At 40.0% G+C, this 26,095-nt stretch overlaps 1 protein-coding gene across 1 annotated transcript; it reads right to left on the bottom strand.

Annotated features, from left to right (window-relative positions):
* Positions 1–262: 262 nt before the first annotated feature.
* On the bottom strand, positions 263–25,639 carry pamr1b (peptidase domain containing associated with muscle regeneration 1b). The gene is made up of 14 exons (XM_079346136.1): positions 25,443–25,639; positions 17,164–17,340; positions 15,569–15,694; positions 14,700–14,814; positions 11,365–11,582; positions 10,521–10,628; positions 8,190–8,360; positions 7,882–8,073; positions 6,795–7,655; positions 6,530–6,706; positions 4,119–4,185; positions 3,730–3,959; positions 1,373–1,734; positions 263–1,271 (listed from the first exon to the last, which is right to left on the bottom strand). The coding sequence occupies exons 1-14, from the start codon at positions 25,600–25,602 to the stop codon at positions 690–692; spliced, it is 3,546 nt and encodes a 1,181-aa protein (XP_079202262.1). The 5' UTR covers positions 25,603–25,639; the 3' UTR covers positions 263–689.
* Positions 25,640–26,095: the final 456 nt, after the last annotated feature.

Genomic DNA, 26,095 nt, shown 5'->3' with positions numbered 1-26,095 from the left:
TTTGCACACAGAAAAAGGACTTCATCTGTAAATAACGTGCTCCGTTTACGGTTGTGAAAATTAGCGCTGATCTGACCCGGATTCATTGGCTTCACTGCACACGCCCATTGTGTGCTTTGGAGAGCAAATATACGGTGTTTATTTTATATCATTGTAATGCCATATTTAATCCATATGAAGTAGGAAGCATATATTTCTAAAGGGTATGCATACATTCTGATCTTTACACTATGATTAAAAATAACCACACTCTAACCAGCTATACCACACCCACATTTTCTTTAATAAAAAACCTTGTGATTTTTCTGTCTTTCAATACAATATTTACATCTCTTCAGTCATATGAATTGATTGAATAATTCAGTACATTACAACATATATACATACCAATGGGTACAATAAAACTATCATCAGCAAGAGGCTTCAGAAGGTTTTCTGGTCAAGTCTGTAACCTCTGGTTTAGAGACCTGAGCGATTAAGTCGCCTGATGCCTGGCACATCTAATGTGTTAGCACCCCCTTCAGTTAGAGTACTGTTCAGTGTGTCCAGTGCTGGTGCATGGTGTAAGAAATGCCCTTGTGCAAAATACCAGGGAAAAACAAACACAAAAGAAAGAAATGTAAGATATGGAAGTATTTTCAGAAGGAAAGGGGGAGAAGGAGAGTCAGCTGGTAGGATTACTTTACTGTTTACTTCAGAATGCTCTCAATCCAGTCTTTGAAGTTTGCTACATGTGTGTAGACTGTGTAGAGGTCAGGATCACACTCTCCCTGATCATAACCAAAGCTCACCAGTCCCAGGAGTCTCCACAGCCCTTTGCTCTCATTCGGAGCCTGTGATAAGCCAACAGAGGGTTTTCGGTCATGGCTGGCTTGATTGTCAGAGAGGGCAGGGAGGACGAGGATCCCACCAGTGTCAGAGGGACATATGTTAGAGTGCCCATAGTCTGGCTTATGGCTGCCACAAAGCATGTTGTCTGTGACGCTGACTGGCACGCCGTTGCGAGCGTACTGCTGCTCACAGGGAACTACATCAGCAAGGCTAACTAGCCCCACCCTCGCCTTCTCATCAGGACCCAAATTTGAGTCAGGAAGTGGAGACCAGCCTGTTACAAGCCCTTGTCCAGAGATGACCTCTTCTCCTTTGCTGTCTGAGAGGCAAAGAGGTAAAACCTTGTCTCCAATCCTTGCTTTGTCCAGTAACTTAACAACAGCAATGTCAGAGTCCAGGATATGGGGGTCGTAGTTCGTGTGAACAACAATGGAGGACACCTGAAGCAGACAACAAAATGATGTATATATATTGACAGTATATACTGTATACTGTATATCGTGCAAGTTTGTAAAGTAAAAAGTGCTCTTATGAGTCTTACCCTCAGGTGTTGAAGAGTTTTACTCTCCCTGTGGTCATCTCTGAAGTGCTTTCCCACCACCACCTTGATCTTGGCCGCATCTAGAGGATACACCTTCCCCAGCTCCGTCACGCAGTGGGCTGCTACCACCACGCTGCGTTGGTTCACCAGAGCCCCGCTGCACACCAGCTGCCAGTCAGACGCTTGGTTGTGGTTTCCATTTCCCACTCCAACGTTCTTCTTCAGGGACCCTGCTTGGCTGTCAGCCTTGGTCACCTTTGTCTCGGCTGCTCCATTGGAGGAGCGGCGGTAGATGGCTGCAAGCCAAGGCCAGTGAGTCTCTGCAGGCCTCTCTGGGTCAAAGGTCGGATGCTTCCCACACACTGCCAGAGAGAGGTGGTGGCAGGATGAGAGGACGAAGAGGGGAAAAAAGGGAAACATTAGACTAACATTGAGACAGTGTCGACACTACATTGTCTTTCTGAAAGCTTCTCTATTTAACACAAGTTTGCTTATGACACCTTGTTTGCCAAAATGTAAAGCAGCTGCATAGATAGAGGACACATAAGAAATGCCCCAAAACAAAGGTCTTGTGAATAATAAGAGCTCCTAAGTTGTACAAAAAAAGACTTCAATTGGCAGACTTCACACATTTTGACACTGTGGGGATGCTTTGCTTCTTTGCAACATGATGTCATGAATGGAACCCTCAAAAAATAAATCCAGCCCCACTTTAGTTGCTTCTGTTCTTGATTTGTACAAACTCTGTTATTAAATTGGGACACAGCCTACACTTCAACAGTGTTTTAAAGTTGGTACCAGGGCCATCTGTCCATAAACCGCTAACCTTTACAAATACTGATTAAAGTGGTCGACCCAGTATGATCCCTGTACACCACAGAATGCTCTCCGCCTCTGAACAGTGTTATGTTTTTGTTCTTTTTTAACCATTAAGTGGAAAGTTAAAAAGATACCACTCAGTGTAGACGACGTCAGGGCAACCTGTGGTACCATGTCAGTGTTTTTCATCAGTACAGCCAACATTATTATGTTAATGGAAGGTACAGGGCAGGGTCCCATCAGCTTGCACAGGTTGATGGGAGTCAAGGAACCTCTTCAAAAGCAAAGTGTATACAGACTGTCTGCAGCTTCAGGGTTTGGCCGATACAACTAAAGTCAGAGTCAGAGTTGTCTTTCTTTGTTTGCATCATCATGTGCAAGTTTATAATACCCTGTCACATATTCATGTTTATTATTCATCACAAGAAAAGTTATGTAAAAAGCAATGACAAAATTCCTCGGTTAAGTATGTGCTACCCTTCATCAAGTTTTGTATCCTTATTGCACTACTCGTTTCCTATTACTTTCACTGTTCTCTATCTTGCAATATAACATACTGTATATAGAGATTGCTACATATCACTGAACTATACTGTTAATATTTAGTTTTTACTGTCCAACATTTGCAGAAGGATATATTTGCTTTGCAACAGTCTGATTTAGTTAACTTTCTACCCTTTACTTCTGCTTGTATAAGCTATTGTATGAAAAAATGTATCACATGAGAGGTAGTGATATTGTCCTGAGCATCACCACTGCTGTGATTGTCTTATGATGTCCAGTACAACATCCCTTCCCATCATGATATATTGCTCAATTAGGCCAATATCACCTTATGTCGCACTTTATTCTTCCACACTAAACCATGATAGACTGTTAAACTGCTGTTTACATAGCTGTTATATATCATACCCTGCCACTTTAACTTTGAAGTCAGTGATACTTGAATTTGTCAATTAGTACAATATTCCGCTCTTCTATTTTTATATTTACCTTGCCTGTGATTGCCCACTTTCTTTGTTTTGTCTTTGAGATGCTGTAGAACCTGCATTTCTCCTCTTGCCATCATAATGAATTATCTTATTTTACCATCATATGTGAGAAAAATGCAAATGTCAGTAACAGCACCTAACCATGTTCAACGTGTAATATTACACCTTCAATTTAAAAACGACTCCTATCAAAGATCAGATTGTTGTGGATGTATTTTAGATATTTGCAATCTGGAAGAAGCCTTTTCAGTTAAACATTCAGCTTTTACATAAATCTCAGCTATGGTGAGAGAAGTACATCTTGCAGAAATACCTAAAATACAGATTAAGAGGCTAAAATATTTGACTAAAATGTCAGAAATTTGTGATTTTCATGAAATCCTGAACCCCTGAGTGAACATTACTGAATAGATAAACACTGCTACATAAATAAATACACGTTTATTTGATTTCATTTCCGTTTTCTATCTATTTTATTCTTGATATGTGGATTAATGAACGAGATTCCCAGTGGCCAAACAACTAGTTGTCCTCTGCTGCCCTCACCTGGTGAACAGGAAACATGACGCCCACTCCATTTCCCAGTCTTCAAGCAAGTGCGGCGAGAGCTGCCAGAGTGTTGGTAGAACTGAGAAGCACACTCGTACTCTATATGAGTGTAGAGGTGATGGAAACCCTGAGGTAGCTGGGAAAGCGAAGGGGGGCCCTTTGAAGGGTCGTCAGACTGAAGCCGCCGGCCCAGCGTAGTGGAGTAAAATTTGTGCAAAGGTGTTTTTCTAAGAGCAGAAGAAAAAGGAATGAAAACGAAACCCCCGAAGTAAACAGTTCTAAATGTGAAAGCAGAGAATTGTAAACTGTAATTTGATAATTACTTTTGTGTCATGTTACAGTAACATTACTGCTTGTTATTTTAATTGGTTCATTGGTTAACGTACCTGGATGGTGCCTGAGGGGGCAGAACTTTCTGTCTCACAAGCTCTGACACTTTGGGCTCCCTGCATGCTGATAATAACAAAAAACACACAATAGATTACAGCCAGTCATGTTTTTTTAAATGTATTTATTTTTAATTAAATAGCTTATGAAGACGAAACTACTCAGGAAGAGGATCATTTCAGCATAAATCAGACCGATTATAATAATTTACACTTTATTAATCCCACGAGGGGAAATTCGGTTTACACTCTGTCTAACACACACATAGGCCGAGATACACACTCATGCACAAACAGGGTTCTAGTGACATGCATTAATGGAGAGGTCTCAGAGTGAGGGGGCTGCCCACAGCGAGCGCTCCAGAGCAGTTTTGGGGTTCGGTGCCTTGCTCAGGGGCACCTCGGCAGTGCTCAGGAAATGGACTGGCACCTCTCCAGCTACCAGACCAGTTTCCGGACTTGGTCCGTGCCGGGACTTGAACCGGCGACCCTCCGGTTCCCAACCCAAGTCCCTACAGACTGAGCTACTGCCGCCACAGACTACCACAACAGAATCCAGGTTTGAGAGAAATGTAATTGCCATGTGTTACTTAAACTAGTTTGACATATGTTGCATCTAAAAAATAAAAGCTTCTAAACTGAAATAAATATGTAAAAATTTGAAGGTGTATGTTTTCTAAAAATGATGTAGCCTGTAAAAGACGTGTTGCAATACCCGTGTTTGAAGATAGGTTTTTATTGTTTTGAACAAGTGTTTGATTTACAACACATTTGTAAAATCTTACCTAAGTTCTTCGTTTATATTCATAATTTAAAATGTTGCAGTTTCGACCATCCATCCATTATTTATGCAGCCTTTGCCGTTTAGGGTCGCCAGGTGATTGGAGCTGATCCCAGTTGTCTGTTCACCAGTCAATCACATGGCTGACATATAGAGACAGACAACCAGCTATACTTACATTCACACCTAACGGCAATGCAGATTCATACATTAACATAATGAGCATGTTTTGGACTGTGGCTGAACTTGGGACTTATTCGAAATCACATATTCATATAGGAAGTGTCTTGCCCAAGGACATAACGGATATGTGGCTGAAAGGAACTGAGGATCGAACCACCAACCTTCAGGTGAGGAGACGACCAACTCTACCAACTGAGCCACAGCCACATAGCTAGTTATTCAATAATATAAAAGTTCTCAATTAATAAAAATCTAGTTACCAATAATTTTGCCTGGTATATCAGCGTTATGTGTGTATGAGTCTTCTAAAGTGTTCGCAGAGTTTGTGCTTAAATACAAACAAATCTCAAATAAGAAAACTTTTGTGAACCTTTTTCGATTTTCTATGAAACTGTGTGAGGGGGTTTATGAACACATTTCTTCCACAGGTTGGTAGACTGAGGTCTGCTGTCTTTATCGACAGCGGCATGATAATGGCTAAAGAAAGAAAGAAAGAAAATGCCAGAGTCACATGTATAATTCAGCCAGGACACTGTTGATGCTAGTTGATAATAATGCATATGGGCAGATATAGAGCTTAGCTGGTGACTAAATTAAATCTTTCCACAAGTGTCTAAAAAGTTCTTAAATAATAAATGGTTTTCTTGATTGATCAAGCTGTACAAGAGCTGAGGTGAAAAAGCAACAACTGCTTGAGACATTCAGGCAGATTTTATAACTCTGAGATTAATCATGACTTGCTGTTTGCTATTTTTCAGTGCCTACAGTACGTTAAGCAACATAGAGCTTGTTGACAGAAATGATAATGGTATGGATCTGTTCAAGTAATTCACAGCGGACAAAAAACAAAACAAGTATGGACAGAAACGATTGGGCCAGGTTGAGAAAAAATAAAAGTTGGCTGCTATATATCATCCCAGAAGAACTTGCTTTGTCTTTTCCCCACAGCTCGTTAATGCATCAGGGCGGTCCAACCGAAGGAGAGTTCACCCACTTACCTTTTTGGCAAAGAGCATTCAGAACATTCAGACCATAATCCATTAAGAACTAATTAACATTTACTGCTCCAGACTGATGAATGGTTGTCCTGAGTGAAGCCATTTAATAAGCATTAAGCCTTTTAGAGCCTTTTACTTACTAGATTGTAGATGTAAATGTTTGATAGCTTTTTTTTTTTTTTTCAAAACATTCGGTCTGCATTTTAACCTTGTAAACTGACTACAAGGTCACAAGGTTGAAGTATTAAAAGTTGGTGTTTGTGTTTATTTCGGCGCCCTCTGTGGACAAAGTGGTGGTGTTTTTTTTCTTTAACAAAAATCATATCCTGCATTCTTTACATTTTTGACTCACTGTGAATATTTGCTGGGGAAGTGCTGATGGTCTTGTTTGCTTTTGTATATATACACTATCAGAGTTCTTAGTTAATGAGAGCAAACAGAGACGGTACCTCTGACACAGAGGGGTTGTTTTCCACTCCAGGTTCCATCAGGCTGGCAGGTACGTCGGGTGTCACCACTGAGGGCGTACGAATGATTGCAGAAGAACTCCACAGTGTCAGGTTTGACCCCCAGCAGGGGTTGCTGGTAGCCATGGTAAAGATGAGGGGGAGGAGGGCAGCTTCTCTCTACAGGAGGGGAACAGCCAGTATAAGTGAGGGCAAAGATCAAGGAGACTTATTCACTTTGACTTTTTTTTCCAATAGGTTTTCTTACCATTAAAGCTTTGGTTGATTTCTTTGTCCTTCTCTTTTTGCCTCTCCTCTTTCTCTCTCTCCAGATCCTCTTTTGTTTTCTTGGCAGACTTCTCACCTTCTTTCTTTTCTTCTTTAACGATTGTTTTTTCCTTGGCTCTCCCACTCTCCTCACCTCCTCCTCTGTACAAGGTGTACAGTGTAATGTTTATCCTAGGTGGAAGGATTTTCCTTCCCAGAGTAACTATTGTATTGTTGTCTGTTTTTGGTACCTTTGTACCGTGTAGAATTGTGTTGTTTTTTGTCATTTCCAGTTCAAATATCTCCACTGTGTTTTCACCCTCAGATATGACCGTCCTCAGCTTGGTATCGTTAGGCCCCACTTTGTCCTTATCTCGTTTTCCATTCACCTGCTCCTCTTTTCTCTCCTTTTCCTCTTGTCCTTTGTCTTTTATCACAATTATATCTGTGATGTCTGTCTTACCTGTATCCAAGTCTGCGTCTTCTTTTTCCTTTCCTACCGCAGGTTCTTCCTTTTCAACTGTGTTCAAGCTGCTGTCTGAGCCTTTACTATCCTCTTTATCTTTACTTCCTCCTGTGGGTTTTTCTGACCCACTATTCCTATCCCCTGGCTTCTCTTTAGTCTTCTCCTCCTCCACAGTTTTCTCTGGAATGGTACCAGTATATCTATCTTCCCTGCTGACTGCTGTGCTATTCTCATGCCCAGTGTTTTTATCTCTCCCCTGTACGCTTTCTTTTTCTCCAGCTGTTTTCTCTTGACCTTTCTCTTTATGTTTGGTGATGTCTTTGTCAATGTAGATATCTATTTCTGTGCCCGTTGTCTTGTAATTGTCCTTTTCTGCTTCAGAAAGAGTATTATTCACTGCAAATAGAGAACAGAAAAAATGAAATTAAGCAACTCGCTTCAAATATTTCTGTCATAGCTGGTTGGTCACGTATCTTCTTGTGGTTTTACTATTTTTGCTGAACCATTCACGAAATGAATCATCATAAGAAATAAAAAAAAAATCAAACCAATGTTATTTTCAATACTTAAACTTACTAAACGTTCTGTACAGTATTTGCCCAAATGTAACACTTCTCCTGACCTTGGGTGCAGACAGGAGGAGGCCCACTCCAGGTGTTGTTGGGGAGGCAGGTTCTCTGGGAGTTTCCACTGAGCTCATAGGGATTGTAGCACAGGTACTGCAGAGCAATAATGACATCATTGGGTCCATAAACCAGGAAGTGGTCCCCATGTTTCGGCTTAGGTGGTAAAGAACAGACTTTCTCTAAAGGCACTGGAAACAATCGTGACAAAAAGAAAAGAACATTAGGCTTTTGTAAGTGTGCAACCCGATAGTCCAACAATGAATAATATTGCGGAAAAAATTACTGATCCAAATCAATATCTTACCGCACTTGGGGGCAGGCGCACTCCAGGAGCCGTCACTCAGGCAGATGGCAGTTCCGACCCCCTGCAGCTCAAAGCCAGGGTCACAGCGGAAAGTGACGCGTCCCCCCGAGTGATGGAACAAACCCTCTGTTGATCCATGGGTGGGGACTGGAGGCCTTTGGCAGCCCACCACTGAGAGGAAATACAGGCATGCATATTTTACACATGCTGTCTTATTTTCCTATTTCTTAACTCAAAGCAAGAGGACCAAAATTAATAGTTAAAGAGAATTTGGAAGGCATCCCAAGCATTCCTCAAACTTCTGTGTATTTTATTTTTCTGCTGGAAGACCACACAAACAGACCTGCAGTGATTTTATTAGGGTCTGATGTTTGCTGGTCTGACAGGTAGCTCATAAAACTAACATCTCAGCTCTTAGACTCTGTGCTCTTAATCAAAAACTATGCAGCACTTTTAGAGCCCAGCCTGCTACCTTAGAGGCTCATTAATGAATCGTTTCACCCATTGTGGTAAAGTGTGCACAGTTCACAGCAAGACTTTCAAACATGGCTTGTAAATGAGGGATAAAAAGTTGCAATAAAAGCAGCTCTAGTCAAAACTGTTCAATTTTCCCGTGTTGTTAAAATGGACTATAAAGTGGGGAAGAGGGGATAGGTAACGTGGTGTTGGAATGGCAAACTATGACTAAAAAAGGATCTATCTATCTATCTATCTATCTATCTATCTATCTATCTATCTATCTATCTATCTATCTATCTATCTATCTATCTATCTATCTATCTATCTATCTATCTATCTATCTATCTATCTATCTATCTATCTATCTCCGTCCGTCTGTCTGTCTATCTACCTCACAGTATATGAAACCTTGTAGTCCTGCAGTCAAACTTTAAATATGTTTTTAAAGACGTTGAAGCTTGTTTGGTTTTTTGTTTGAAATGATTCAATCTACAAGGACAGGTTTTGTCTCCAGACATGATAATGGCCGTGGAGTTTTTTTGTAAAGGTGGAATGCTTACATAATACCAAAAACCACACACACTGTAAGTCAATTATCATTCCTTTAGTTAGTTTCCTTGTTTAAAACTCAATTCCAGAACGTAATAGACCTGCAGAGAGATTGAACCACACAGAGTGAAAGAAAATAGTTTCTATCTTTAGCTTTGCTGATAACATGTTCAAATACTCTCATACAGAATGAGTTTGAGCTCAGGCTGACAGGTTGACTATCAGAGACATCAAATATGGTTAACGTCAGCTACTTTATTTAAATTGTCCATCTGTCTCTGGGGCAGAAATGTAGACTACACTTCCTCCATAAAATGTCAGACATTAGCATTATTACACCTCCATTCCATTAAGATTAACAGCAGAGGAATCCTTAAGAGCAATTCAGATGAATGCAAACAGTGTGGACCCTTTTTTTTTTTTTAAAGAGCGTCTCCATCAATGGAAAAGTTGGCTTATGTTACAGAAGGGGAATTGTTTTCCCATCAGTTTTACAGACTTAAATGTGGCCCTCCACGTGATAAAGGGGAGTGGGGTGCAGGAAGTCTGTTTTTGCAGGATCTTAAGGGAGGTGTATAGGATATACATATACATAAACTCAAGGTAGGGTCCAGACACCCATAAATAAAAGACCTGGTTGGCCAACTACACCCTGATTGAACTGTAGCCCACATGAAGATGAAGCTCTGTCAGTGTCGCAGTTCAAAACTACTCCACAAAAGATGTCGGACATCTGAAGAAAACAGAAAAGCTTGCTGAACTGTATTTTTGTTGAAGCATTTTTCCCCCCTCTAATTTCTCTCCTTTGCAGCGCCTAATTGCACACACACATATTTCTTACATGGTTATTTGGATCTGCAGCCCATCTGTTGAAAAACTGTTTTCATACTATTCATTCTTGTTAAAGCTGACTGACCAAAAACCCTAGATGTGACTTAATAGACGGGGAGGGGAAGGCAGCTGGCTTGAAGCTCTTCCAAACCACAGACCTCTCCCTGGTGACTGTGATTCACTAACAGAGATCTAACCAATAACTCAGTTGTTGAGAAGTTTTTCGTAACCAGGTGTGTCCCGATTCAGATGAGAGATACTAAAAGAATTCTGAGATGTAGCAATAATTAGTGTACACTACAGTACTCATGTCTCTGGAAAGATGGAAAAATAAATTCATTTCCTGATGTGTCATGAAGGACTTGTTTATTTTTCTTTGTGATTAGAACTGGTAGACATTGTTTTCTTTTCCTAAATCGATTTTCCCCCCCAAAAAACATGAAGCATTTTTTGAGCATGATGACACTGCCGAGGTTTCAGTCACAGACTTACCGTTTTCACATCTTTTGCCTGTGTAGCCAGCCAGACAGGCACAGTGGTATGAGTAGGAACTGTCCAGGATACAAGTCCCATCATGCAGGCACGGAGAGGAGCTGCAAGCTGTAAACAGAAAGTGTATGAACTTTACGTTACAAGAAGAAATGTTGTTTTCTTGAGCAGTAAAATCATATAAAACCTGTACGCTGAAAGTAGTGACCATAACAAACTGCATCATGGGATTAAAGCTGGCACTGTTTAAATGTCATTTTCACTTTCCATTATAGGAGTTTGTTCATGTGCATCTCGACACAAAAAGCCCTCTGTATATTTTAACTAGATCTGGCTTAGCTGCTTATGACCTGCAAGTGTGTGCATGTCTGTTTCCCAATGAGGACATTTCTGGAAAGTAAGGACATTTTGGTTGGCCGTTACTTTTTTCAAAGGGCTGTTAGGAGAATCGACTTCCTGTCGAAGTACTTTCATGGAACATGTAGGTGTCAGTCACGTACTGTTATAGGGTTTGTTTTATTACACTGGGACTCTGTGTAACTTCTTGTTCGCGTTTGTTGGGGTACATGACTGCAAAGAGGTCCTTTGTTCATTGAGTTTCATATTTATTCATATATTTATTGATTGTGAATACAGCAAGAAAAAACTTGAAGCGATATTATTAAATCTGGAACTGGATTGGGTTTAAGGTTAAGTTTATCCTGAGACAGCTGTAAAAGGATTTGGGGCAAGGTACAAATAACATTTTCAGGGTTCCTCAAAACTATGGGAGCTATTTGTTAGTGATAAATATACGTAATGACACCAAATATTTTTGTTTTTGTCAGATAACTGGTATTTGACCTGCCTGAGTTTTCCTGGAAAGTGGCAAAGAAGCCATCAAAGTTCTTGTAGCCATCAGAGACGAAGAGGATGTGCAGACTGTTTCCAGAGCTCTGAATCGGGGCGGGTCTGTTGTTCCCACAGAATCGACCGATAACACCTGAGTTGATACTGTCACCATCTCGGACCTCCACGTAGTCATAGTGACAAGATTGGTGAAGCTCCAGGCTCAGCATCATAAACCTGTTCATGTCAACATCAGGACAAATAGCATGAAGTCAACTTTTAAAATAAGGTGGAAAAATAACAATCCATTGTGGAAATTAATGAGCTGACGTTTCTGCTGTGTTGATGTTTTCCCCGCATTATGAGAGCACCTGTGCTCTGTGGAAGTGCTGGCTGGAATCACCGCACTGGCCCTTTAAAATCTTCAGCCAAAGAACAGGTAATAAAAGTGAGTGGATAAATAAAGAGTTGCTAAAGGGGATTTTCCAACTATAACGTGACTTACTGTTTTAAATGGTGTATAAAATGTGTCTCATTGAATCAGGTCTAACAAAAAGGAAAGACGAAAGCTAATAGTCTTTGTTTTAATGTTTTTGTTTGTTTGAGATAATACCAAAGATGGAATCATGCCCACATTATTATCGTATACATTAACTCTATTTCCTTATCATAAAAACTTGACTTATTTGACTATGACCTCTCATGATTTCATCTTGTTTAGTTTTGTATTGTCGACTTTAAATTTCTTATGTTTGGGTTGTATTTTTTTTACTAGTGTTTTCCTTAATGTTTCTTATTTCAGTCTTTAGTGTTTCCTGTTTTATTGTGCCATTTCATGTTCTGGTGTGTCTGTTACTTTCTTAAGTTGTTTGTTATTTGTGTTCCTTGATTCATGTCGTAGTTGTTGGGATTGTAGTCTTGTATTTGTTCCGGCCTCTGTGCGTTTCCCTTCTGTGTGATTACCCTGATTGTCTTCAGCTGTGTAATTACTTTCACCTGTGTCTGATTAACCTGTGTCTATTTAGTCTCTGTGTTTCTTCCCGTCTGTTCATTGTAGTATGTCAGTGTTGGATGTCTGTTTATGGTTTCCTTGCTGCTTATATTTCCCTGTGTTTTATCTTTTGGCTTTTTAAAGTTTCAAACAGCAGGATTTTAAAATTGTCAGCTGATTTCCCAAACCTAAGAAAACATACACATGCCAATAAATAATCAGAGGTTTCACAGTTTGGGTCATCTTATGTGCAAAATTCAAAGTCTGCAGAAACGTGGCCTCTCCTACGTCCTTCTGTTAGCAGTAGCGATAGCTTCATGAAAAGCTCGGTCCCTCGCCCCCCTTGTTGAAAATATGTGGTGTGTCATCACAAGACAAACATGTCACTAATCCAAGGCCATTGTTGCAAGCACAAGCTACCCTCAGACTGACTGTAGCATTCCCAATATGGTAAAATGGGTGGGACATATCTGAGAACAAAGTCGAATGACTGATCTATTTCTATCTGTATCACATGGGGAACCTGCTTGTTTATCATCTTTTTTTCTCTTTGTGGGGGATTCTGAGCGTTAGAAATGCAGACAGATAGGGAGCCTGCATGGAGCGGCAGTACATGTAAACAGAAACTTTTTTCAAACAGTAGCAATTGTGAATGTACTTTAACAGGTGCCCAAAAACTGCCCAAAAAGGGCATAATATGGGACCTTTAAAAAACAATTTTTCATTTGGTTCCAGTTCCCAGTTTTCCCGTACCTTGACATGATCATTCACACTTGGCAGCAACAACACAACTGTCAGAACACTAGGAAACCAAAAAGCAGATGTATATTTTCTGGCTTTTTTGGTGTTAGAGCCATTTTAAAAGTGTTAGTTGTTCTCAACACTGGGTTTTACATGCACACATAAATGCCGTCATAGTTATGTAATGGAGCATAAGTACAGTTTACTGTCAGCATCACCCCGTCCAGGTCTAAATGAGTGATCTTGTTAATTCAGATCAGCAACTATTAAATGTCTAAAAATAAATCCATGAATGCTGTATAAACATGTTAATTGCACAGCATCATTTAAAACCCAATATTAGAAGGGGTGATTACTGGTATGACATGATTAAAATGTTCATGTTTGCAACAACAACGAAAAGAAAATAGTAGTTTCCTGAAGGAATAGTGAGGATGTCCAGAAGGAGTTGTTTAAATGTCCGATTAAATGTCAATTTAACAGTGTGTGATAACTGTTTGGAGAATAGTTTACAGCAGAAAGTAATTTCAATTTGATTCAATTTGGTTCAGTTGTAGTCAGAGTGTGACATGGAGAAGACATGCCAGCTGGATTGTGAAAAACACAGAGGAGGCTTCTTTTTCCTTCCTGATATAATCTCCATGACCTCACATTGGAGCTGACTTAAAAGACTGATGAACCTTTGGACAAGACACTGGCAGTTTACCAAATCCCCTTAGTGTTCCCTTTATCACAGACCCTCAGGTAAAGGAAGCTTAGACTAATGAGGTATTAAGTAATGCTGAATGTTACCCGGAAGGAGATCCCAACAATGAATGCCAGTTGTAATTCTGGAAACTTGATGCAGTGTACTGCAAGCCAGTGTCAACGAAAGAGAGATGCAGAAATAAAATCCAAGAAACACTTCATGTTCTTTTACTTTCTGAGGACAGTCACTGTTTTTTTTTTTTAATCAGGGGATTTGTAATATTTATATTATAAAAGGGAAAACTTGACATTGTGGCACTCGATGAGTCCAACCTAACATTAAAATTGGATGTAAGTCACAGTTCACAGTTGTTAGATTCAATGCCCAACTTCAAAAAGACCTTAAAAACTACTTTGAATGATTTAATGGCTCGTATGCACGCAGCAAACCTGTATCTAACTGTTTGGAGCTTTTGTTCTGCTGAAACCCAGCACTAGTGCTCGCCTGTAAAGTGCTGCATGTGTAATGGAGAAAATGACATAAATAGAAAGTTATTACAAGACTGAAAAGTAATAACTTTTCTTTTTAAAAAAAAGGGGGGGGTTGTGGCTTCCAAACTTTGCAGTGGACTAGCCACCCGTCCATGACACACATCTTGTAAAAATATCGAAACTGAGTGGAAATTTGAAATGAGCTGGAGAGCCATTAATATCTACAACAGATGGGTGCTGAAGAGTCAACAAAAATGTAGCTTGAATGCCAATTTAAACAGAGGTGATTGTAACTTCATTGAGAGAAAGACATGTCAAAAAGGCACACATTTTTAAACAATCAGTGGTCAGCTTTGTCTCTTAACCTGTTGGCAACCAAACACACTTCCCTGCATGGTTAATGAGGACCAGAAAATAACAGAGCAGAATAGTTGTGGTCTCACCTGAGTTCTATGGTAAAGGGACGATCCACCTGTATTGTCCACTCACAGCGAGCGTTGTTGGGGTAACTCTCGAGCACTATGTGGCCCTGTCGTTTATGGATCACTGCGCCACACTCTGAAAAACAGCCAGGGGAATGGAAACATTTTATTTTGGAAAGTAGTGCAGATTGAGGGTTGCTATCTAAATTTCAGAAGCTGTTAATCACTCCTAAATCATTATTATCAGGGTCTACATTCAGCTGCTTTGGTTACCATTCAAGCCAAAAAGCAATTACATTTGTGTCTCCGAAGCAACACCCTAAGTTGTGCTCAACAAGACAACAGATAAACACACAGGAGCAACAAACACAGTGGGGTTTTGTTTTTAATTAAATGTACATGCTTGTTGTGCCCCCTGGCAGATCATTTGCATACAGAGAAAACTACAGTCAGTGTCCAAATGTTACATATTAAATTGCTTTATAGGTTCCACAGAATGTTGACTCTTAAGTTGTCATAGCTCCTCCTGGAAAAGCTCCTGGGCTTATGGCAGCCTTCCAAGCTGGCATAGCTGTCCCAGTAAAGATAAATCTGTGTGTGTGTGTGTGTGTGTGTGTGTGTGTGTGTGTGTGTGTGTGTGTGTGTGTGTGTGTGTGTGTGTGTGTGTGTGTGTGTGTGTGTGTGTGTGTGTGTGTGTGTGTGTGTGTGTGTGTGTGTGTGTGTGTGTGTGTGTGTGTGTGTGTGTGTGTGTGTGTGTGTGTGTGTGTGTGTGTGTGTGTGTGTGGTGGGGGGGGGGGAGTAAAGCATAGAACATGGTATTTATTATGTTAAAAGAAAAGAAACAACAAAGCATTTTAGAATCCACTAACTAGGAGAGTGAAAAGACTTACTCATGCAGTCCCCACCGGACCAGCCGGGGCGACACTCAGCGCAGTATTTCCCGGTAATGAAGAAATCGTCCCGGGGCCCCCATGTCCCGTTGTTACAGCGCTTACAGTTCTCAAAAATACTGCAACCTAGAAGAAAGAGATAAGTGCTAAGTGTGAGTCTTCATGTGATACAAACAATGAAATGAAAACAATAATATTCTGTTTGGTTTTCTAAATCGGAAACACTTGCACATCATGCTACCCTTGAATAAACTCTGGAAAACTCATTAAGCCCATCCTTCACTACAACATAATATACTTAAAAAAAATCACAGCTTCCTGTAATAGAAATGTGAAGAGAACCCCCTGCAATGTCTTCCAGTGAGGATGGATTTTCACTTCAGGGCTGGCCTTGAATATAGGTATGACTTTTAACAACAAATGTTCTCGGATGTACACAAGGGGATATAAGGAGTGTACACAAAGCTTGGAACATTTTTTTCTCAATTTCAGCAGCAAAACGTGATGTACAGGCATCCATTAAATGCCTGACAGCTGTTTTCTTCCCCTATAAAGGAAAACCTGAGTACATTCAAGCTGTGAGGAAAACATGACATACTTCTATAGGTGGATGGCATGTAGGAAAATAACATGAAGAAAGCAAGAGTTTGGATATGTGAGCTGCAGCCTACACGTGTAGACTTCCTTCTATGATTATATACCAGGTTGTAATTATCAAAGTTAGTCATTTAGGCTCTCATTAAAAATATTTTTAATCTCAATTAGTTTTTTTTCCTGATTAAAGAAAGGTTCAATGAAATATAAATTAAAAAAACACTGTTTGCATGTTCTGATGATCTGTTTCTGGTGGGCGTCAGCTTGTCTGTAATTAGGAGCCTTAGTCACACAGAGGTTTCACTCAGGCTTTCTTTCGGCATATGATCTCAAAGATTAAACTAATTTTCTTGTGATTTCCTTCAAATGAACAAGTTTAATTTTTCGAAATAACATCATGAGGCAGATTTGTAAAAAATAATGCTATGAATGGGTCTGTAGCATTTCATATTGTCTTATTGTTGTATATGTATTTAAATGTATCTTTATAAAGTGTTATGACGTTTTTTTGTGATCAAATGATGTACATTTGTACTTTGCTGACACAAAGGCCCAACGAGGGACAAGAGTTCAAAATTAGCAATAGTTATTAACTCTCTGAGCAGCACATCCGTTTCATTGCATCGTCCCTATAATATAAAAAAATAATGATTTCAAGTTCAAAATGTAAGCTTTATCAGGCGTGTCCTCAGGAACAGAAGATGCTTGAAAATGCTTGATGGTTGTTATGATGTCATTTCTGTGGCTTGCCTTTAGCCTGTTTATGTTCTCTGTAGCTACATACTGTTTTTTCCTGCATTCACCACACCTGCTGATACAGGATTGGTCAATGCTACTTGGACCACAAAGGTATTACAGTACAAACAGAAACCAGAAAACCTCCCAGAATAAAATCCCGACCCTCAGATACAGCTTGACCATTTTAATGTGTGTGGAGATTACATAGACTTACTTACTTAAAATTCAGGCAATTCAAATGTGAATACTTGCAGAAGTTCTACCTGGATGGATGATGCAGGGGTCGCACTCATTGATAGCGTTGCGGCAGCATGGCACAGCATAGCCCACTGGCGTCCCCTGAAGAGGGCATTTACAGCGAATCACATCGTACTCGCAGCAGCTTCTGCACATAACGTTCCACTCAGGGCCCGGGCAGTTGTTGTACAAGTACCTGTAGTCTAAATGGCAAAATATTTCAGAGTCAGCAACAATCAGAAAAAAAGGCAGGAAACATTTGTTTTTGTAGCCACTATTTGGCCAGAAAAGTGGTTGAGAGCGGAGTCAAACACAAAGAAAATGTGATAAATGTAAGGATCCGCCTCGTTGGAAATGAGAGCGGACGCTCACGTTCAGCAGTGGAGGGATTCTAGTGAGTTAAGTGCTGCTCCGTACTGACTCTTGTTATTTCCATTGCTACATGGTTGCAACTTTTCTGTTAGGAGACCACAAGCAGTACTGTGGTTGACCTCCCCTGTGCTTTCATTCTAGATTACATCAGAAAACATGCCACTGTAGTAAAGTCATTACATCAGAAAGTAATGAAAGCAGAGTGTAAATATTGATTTTCTTCTTTGACACAATATATGCAATGTCTAATTGGGCTGAAAACCAATGACTCTATAACCTTTGAGACTGAGTGCTAGGTATTATGTAACACTGGATCGAAAAAGCTGAAAAACTCAAGTGGAAATTCTCTTGTGGCAGATGTGGACTGAGGACTCACAGAAGCAGCACTTTAAACTTGGCACAATGTTATTGCAGCGTTTTCGTTTTAAACCCTCCTCCCAGCACTGCAATCATAATAAGTTCTCTGCCCGCAAACCTGAAACTCCCCCTTATTGTTTAGTCTTTTACTTTACAACCTAAAAACACACTTGCATACTGGTTTTATTTGCAAAACCATAATTGTGCACAGTGGGTCTATTTGTCATTTATAGAGGTTTTGAGAAGCCGTGAATCTTGAACAGAGGCACACAAATGCACTGACGCACAAAAGCAACAAGCACACGCCATTTATCTGCAAGTGGATATTTGCAGACGGTCAACTAGAGAGGAGATGCGCAGATGTCTTGGAATGCTGCGAGTCATCCCCTGCTGCCCTTCCACATTTATGATATCATAAATTGTGTCTTGGTCCAGCTACAGTCTGGCCTTCTCATCAGATGGAAGAAACAGTGAGGTATGACATACAGACAGATATTAATCAAACAGAAAAAGAGGTTGTACAATCCCACAAGGTCAACTTTAATGCAGATATAAGGGCAGAACATGTGCTTCATAAATCTGCTGCAGGCTGTTTTTTTTCTGATTTTGTTTGTTTAGTGCTGTGATAACACAGACTCAGCTGGATACAGTATGTGTATAAGAGCATGTTCAGCAAAACAGACAACATTGAGGCAGTCTGTTTTGCTTAATGACATGGCGTGCTTAAGATCTTAACATATGATTTGTTGTCATCAAACCTTTTGGGAGCAATATACGGCCATGGACGCAAGTCACTTGCACAATGCTCATGTTGTCACCCTAACTCACAATGATTACTTGAGGTCAAAAGCAATCTAAACTTACAACCCCTGAGCTTTTGTTTTTGAATCAAAGCAGAAGTCTAACTGAGACAAAAACAGAGAAGCTTTTGGTTTCAGGCCAGAAGGACATTTCTGCGGATTTCTTTAGACCAAGTGTGAGAACCACAAACATCCAAAGCTCGGGCATGGCCTGTATGTTTCGAGAGATGTCTGTTGAGACTTGAAGGCCGCCTTCAGACTGATGCCAAAAGTGACCTGAACCTTTTTCATTTTATTTTTTTTTTTTTTGGGGGGGGGGGGGACTCAGGGTGACTCAGTGTGAACAGCACAAGTCACATGGAATCTGATATTTTCAATTCAGATTTTGCCCACTTCCATCTCCAAAGGAATCGGAAACAGAACTCTGATACGGGCCATATTAAAAAACGTTTTTTTACTACTGTATAAAGTAGTATCCATACTATGAGTGAAGTACTAATATGAAATGTGACAAGATAAAACCCATTTTACCAAATCTTATTTAAAATATATTTTCAGCAATATATATTTGTAAAGTTCAGTCAAACTAAAAATTAAAAACAACTGGATCTTACCCACAATACAACTTGAACCCAAGGATTCAGTGGGAGATATGTGTTATAATATTTGTGGCTTACACAGCTTTAAGCCACTTGCCTTAAGCGAGGATGACAAGCAGGAGCTTGCGATTTTTAAACTCTTCCATTATTTTGTCATTTTTAAGCTAGTCTTCAACACGTTTCAATGGTGACTCATACAGCATCACTTGAGGCAATGTTTGGTACATTTTCAATGGGCTGTGAACATCTTCTTTTAAAAAGGACCATTTCTAACTTCTAATTCCTGATAACATTTGTCTGACTCTGTTTAGTTTTGGCACATTAAGGCATCCATCCAGCCCCAGACCTGCTTTCCATCACATCCATTAAAAATGAAGTTGGAATAAATTCAAACCAACAATTATTGTTTATGTCTACAATTGTACCAGTATTACTGCAGCTGGGAGTATTTACCCAACAGAGGATGAAATAAAGCCAATGTCAAATGTTTTTTTCATAAATCTAGACTATAAACCACCCTGAATATTAGCTGCAGTGTAACAATAAGTGCTGGATAAAGACTGTTTAGAAGGTGTCAGGCCTGCCACGTGGCGATTGACCGATGCTGACACTCAGCAACTTTTCTCCTCTATCACTGAGGTTTGAAAAGCTGCTAGCAAGAGGCTGTGAAACCTGATTTATCGGACATAACATTAAAAGGGTCAAAAGACTTTATGAGGTGGCCTGGTAATGTCATTACATGGGCCTCTGCTGTGTGTCTTTGCCTTAGATAGAGAAATGGAATTATGTGGTTGTAACTACTCTCATTACACTTTTCAGAGGAATAGAATAGATTTATTTTTGTTTGGATAAACACATGTTGTCTCAATTTCTATGGTTGTTTTCCAGATCACCACCAGCAGAGATAAACTGAGTAACAGCAGCATTTTAAGTGTGTATTCACTTGAACAGATTCAGTTTGCTGACCTTCAGTTCCACTGATACGACTTTAATGTTTTGGACTTTGACTGCAAGTTTTCTTCCTCCATTTGGATGCATGCTGGAATGGATCTTTATTTTGCTGACTGGTCCCTCCTTGATTTAATGTGTGTTTACAGATTTACAACACAGACGACCAAATCTTACATAACAGAGCTTTGGCCTGAACTCCAGATTTTTGAATTCATTTAGTTGAGTGATAGTCTATCTGTCTTGTGAAACACATCTGCCATGCTTCCAGGTCAACACCTGCAGGTAACTACAGCCTGGACAGTAACCATTTCATGTGTTTTTTTCTTCTTTTTCTTTTTTTTTTTACAGCAGTTTAAAGAGGTCCAAACAGGTGTGGAAGTGCACATATACTATAAAAGACCTAGCAATAAAAAAAAGAAGTAGATTTTTGTTTTTGGCCTGCAAAGATTCAGAAAAAAACACAACTGAAATGTGTTAAAAGAGGCATCAACTTGTGCAAAAGATAACCTGCAATTTAATCCAGGACTGGGGTTGTGTTGTCCCCCCCGGCTAATATATAATCAGTGGTGTAGTGTAGAGTAGTGGTGTTGACAGCCATCAAAGAGGAACAGTAAGTATGAGGAAACACATCTGATAACTGATTGATTCTCATAGCATGTTTTCTATTCAACCTGACTGATATTTGCTGTATATGTTTTGATATACAGTAGGAAATTGTGTCTTTATGTTTCCTCAGAGCACAAGACTTGTATTGTGTCTTTGTGTGTAAGAAAACACTGGCATCAAGCCAAACACAACAAAAAACAGATAAAAATGTTGGTTCATTCCCCCTAAGTCCTGCAGCTATGTGTACAGATTTGTGTGTGGGTTGTTTGGATTTACTGGTCTTATGTAAGTGCTATCTGCTTGTTTCCGTTCCAGATGTTGAGCTCCTCAATGTACTCGTCAACATGAGTGTCAAGAAGCGATAGAAATGAAAACACAGCAGTAACACGGGCCTCAAAACAGGCCTCCCATTGCCTGGTAGAGACCCCGGTGTGTCACAAAAACGCTCCCACCCAATCAGGAGCACTTCAGGCTGAAGGTTGTCAGCCAGCATAGCTCAGCTGCACAGCTTTAATCTGGATCTAGAGACTGTCATCATTATTAGCATTGTCGGAAAGGTGGAGATGGAAACACATGTGGGTGCAGTGACCTTTAGTCTGACCTCATTGCCCTGCCATCTAACCTGTGGAGAGGCATGGCAAATTCATATGTCACCGAGAACAAAAAAACGTTTTTTTTTCATGTTGGTCATTTATTACTTTAAAATCACAATCTGTGCAAATATAAAAATCACAACTGTCGCACCAGCTCTGGGAACCCCCCACCAAGGATAAATAGATACACTGCATGAAGACGTGATGCAGCTGCTAAACTTGACCTTTAAAGCAACTCATAACCCACGCATGAGCTAAAAAAAAAATAGGCCATCGTCTTCTGGAAGTAACTTCTACTTTATCCATTTATGGAAAATTCAAGGTCGGCTTTTTTCTTTTTATTTTCTATAATTACGTATCAGCTTTGCCTTTTGTTCCGCTTCACATTTAAAGTCATTGCTGCCTCCAGAGTGTCAGATAACTCTTATAATTGAAGTGAAATTTCATACCCAAATGTTATCAGAAAAGCAGCAGGTCACACTGCTCTCTGTGGCATTTTAAACATTTATCGTCTACTTTCTTGTCTTCATTTTGTCTGCGCAGACCCTGCAATTTATCAGCATCAGTCTTGTTGCGAAGCACTTTCATAGCTCAGCTATGTTTAACTCCGAAGTAAGCTAAATAGCACAATGCAGAGAGCAGAGCCAAGAGAGAGCTTTAAATATGAATCCAACAGGCTTATCTAACCTGACACAAAGAGGCTGAGTCACATACATGTATCTCCATTCTACACATGTTTTAGAGCTGGTTAGAAAAGACTTAAACCATTTGATAGATTTAGGCTACTTTCAGCAGTGGATTAGTTTAGTTAAAAAATGTTTAAATTGTCCCCAAGGGACAAATAAAGTTTTTTTGAAATGAACTGAATTGAAAACATAAACAAAGGGAGGCAGCATTGATCTGAAGTGGAAATGGAAAATGACTTCTGGTGCTTTCGTGTTGACACAATTACTTACTTAAGACCTGTCATTACTGTGAGGCGGCCAGGCTAAAAGTTGAGACTCCAGGGAGCATTATGTTTTTTTAGATTTAACGAATATGTGACAAGTTAAATTTGTGAACTTTGGATTTATTCAGGCCAGATGTTTTCTCTATTTGTCCAGTCTGTCCACTATAAAGTATTCCTTACTTAAGCTCAGCTTACTGGTAATAATTTAATATTTAACAGACACACATGACAGAATATGGATTTCCCATCCAACTCAGCAAGAAAGTGACTTTTTCAAAATTTAGATGTGATTTACTTTAAGTTCAGTTCACCTAACGTAAAAAAAATATATAATTATTATTTATTATTTTGCTATATTTCACCCTTTACATCTAGTGGCAATTGACCAAGCTGACTATATCACTTGTATTTGACCACGCTGATTTTGTTAAATGCTTGCCACATTATTAAGCCAGAAACCAAAATTAAGAAAAAGTTAGAACAAAAGAAAAAAAATCATTCAGAATAGAATACCAGGTTACAGTATCCACCCGTGAATAAATATTTTCCTCTGGACGGAATGGTGCTTATAATTTATGCTGGAAATATCAGTCAAAGTTATTTTTCCAGCAGCTGTGAGTGTGCGTGCTTGCTGCCCACAGCAGCTGTCTGGTATTTTGAGGTTGGAGTGATTTTGCTACCATGGAGCAGGGAAACTCCCAGGGGGAGCTCTGTTGGCATTGTGTATCCAAATGTAGTCTGATCCAGAGCTCCAATCCCAATGGTCATCCTCTAGATCGCTTTAAATAAACTTCCTTCTGCTCGGGAACCACAGACTTAGAGACATATCCTATCACTCTATTATCCACTCTGAGGAAATTGTATGCCCACACGCCAATATTTAGGTCAAACTGGAGTCTGAGATAATAATGATGCATAATTTGTTTTAAACTTGAAGTGACCTCTTAAGTCTGATATGACATGTCATTTTTCAAACCACCACCATGTTTTTCAACTTGGAACTTGAAGGTTATGTTTTAACATAGGCTAACATGGTTTTGCTTCCTACAGCAGACTATCTCCTTTTGGATTGAAGTTAAACAAAGCAAGTGGAAAGTTCATAAGAATAGGACCTTACCAGATTCAGGTGGGTGGAAGATTCTGTACAGGACATGTTTTCCACATACACTGCACTCATGATAATTTCCAGACATTGTCTGACCCATTATCTGACATTAAGCACAACATGAGAAGTTTTTCTTGTCAGCTTTACTTGCTAAAGGTTCTGCATGGAAATGTGCTGAGCCGATGTGTAAAAGCTAGTGGGTGAGGTGCTTGTGATCAGGACGTGCACATTTTTGTTTCTTTATTCTGCTTCCCTCAGTGGTCAATTTTTAAAAAGTGCGGACATAATCTTAGTGACATCACCCATTGTTTTTTTGTTTGTTTGTTTTATACCAAACAGCTCCAATGCACCCATCCGTCAGTCTAACCAGACATGCATGCACGTTTATAAATATTTTTTTTATTAATTAATAAATTAGCTAAGACCAAGACTGTTTTTTTTTTTTTTTTCTGTTTTTTTTTTTAACCAGGCTGTAAAAGTGTTTATTTCTGGGTGGAGGATGCACATTTTTACATGTACAAGAACAAAATAGTTTTGGAATGCATAACTATGGTAATCATAAGGCATATTTGGCAGGGTTTTTTTTTCGTAGTGTCTGCAGCGAACTTGTTCTCAGACGGAAATTGGCATTTTATTTGCATGGGTGTTAATTGTGCTTTAGGCTTTTGGAGACAGCTTTAAGTGGACACTTAAGGAACTGTAGTTTTATGCACCCATTGGCTGCATTGGCCTACTATTTTCAACACCCAAAGTTGCCCCTCAACAAACGCACAGAGTATTTCAAACTGTGATTGATTCGACAATGACAGTCTGCTGTTGTTAGGTGCATGTGTGAAAAGGAATTGTCCCAAAAATGTTCATGCATGAAAGAGGCAAAAATCTAAAAAGCATTGGGAGAGATACCAAAACATGTCAAAATGTACATAAGCACAAACATAGACCCACAGAAACACAGAAATAGACAGAAGATTTGCATGTAAACAAGTCGGCTCTGCTTAAAAAAATGAAAAGAAACTGTTCAACATTGCTCAACGGAAAAACATCCACCATCAGCTGATAATGCATGATTATGAAACAAGCCATGCTTACAATGAGTGACTCAGATGACAACATAATCTTCCACAGGGAACTCTCTTAATCACTCCAGCTGAAAAACAGCTGCTCTCTGCCCAACCCTTTGCCACATTCACCAACATTACAAATTGAAGGGATTATTTTACGGCGTGGTAGCCTTTCCAACAGGCATCAGACGGAGGGGCAGAGATTTTGTTGGGAGTCTTGGAGACTGTGTGTATGGTATACACATTACCACAGTCGGGGTGATTCACTTAAACGTGACTCACGTCTTCCTCAGGCAGTTCAACTGTTCACCGAGGGTAAACATGCAGGGATGATCTCAATCTCACCCACAAAGCGCTTTAAAGAGAAGCTTGCACACAAAGGGAACACGTGACAACATCATACAGCCCTAATAACACCCCAAACGCTTCGTTTTACCTCGAGGAATGTGTGGCCACAACCAAGTGTTGCTTCTTTTAGTGAGGAGCAGATACACCTCACTTCTATTTTTTAAACAAAGAAATACTGCAATTTGTAAAGTATAAAGATCGCACAGCCTTTTTAAATGGGACAATGGACACATCCCTGAGGACAAACCCTTACTCTAGTTCAAAACATGTTTTGCAATAACAAAGATTGCACAAACTTGTCAGTGATGTTTTTCTTTGCTGTCTTTGTAAAAAGCTGCTTTTAACATCACCATTCTTTCCTGGGTCTTTTTTTTTTTTAAATTTACAAGCTCTGCTGAGCGCTTTTGTGCTCTTAAAGGAGAGGAGTGAAGAGGGGATGGAGAGAGTGCTGATACCGGCTTTTTGAGAACAAAGAACATAAACCTTCAGGCTCTGCCAAACATACAGAGACAGAGAGAGAGGGAGAGACGAGAAGTGGAGGGAAAGTTCATGTCAGTCTCTTACCGTAGGGCCAGGCTCTCCCTTGGGGTGAGGAGATAAGGATGAAGAGGAAGATGAAGAGAAACCAGCCCTCCTTCCCAGTGCTAAAGGTGCTGGTCCAGGGGATTGTGTGGGTGCCCCTGTGGGTTTGCCCCAGCTGCAGTTCCCGTCCCGTAGACAGCATGCTGCAGTCTGGAACTCTGTTTACTTTCTGAACTCAGCTGACATCACCTTCTCTCTCGGTTCTTCAGTCCTTCCCTCCCCCTTCCTCCAGTTCTCCCTCTCTCCCTCTCCCTCTCTCTCTCTCTCTCTCTCTCTCTCTCTCACTTTCCTCCTCTCTCTTACGTCTCTTTAGCTTCAGGTTACAGCCCAGTCTTGCAAAGGAGTTCCACTTGCAGTGGTCTCCCAAAAAACTCCCCTAACTCTGCTCAGAGGACGACGTCACTGCTTGTGAATGAATGCAGGCTCCAGCGTTTTATGCTTAAGTCATTATAGTCTCACACATGCACACAAGAACACACACAAACATACACACATCAATACACAATGAAGTGAAATATTGTATGAGCCTGCCACACTGTCAAGACCATTAATGTGGTGATAGAATTTATGACTTACGACTTTACTGCTTTTGAACTCATGACTAAAAAATGTGTGGAACTGTGTTATTGAAGTCC

This window comes from Symphodus melops (assembly GCF_947650265.1).
Source record: "Symphodus melops genome assembly, chromosome: 6".
Lineage (NCBI taxonomy): Eukaryota > Metazoa > Chordata > Actinopteri > Labriformes > Labridae > Symphodus > Symphodus melops.
This window is presented reverse-complemented; position numbering and strand designations above follow the sequence as displayed.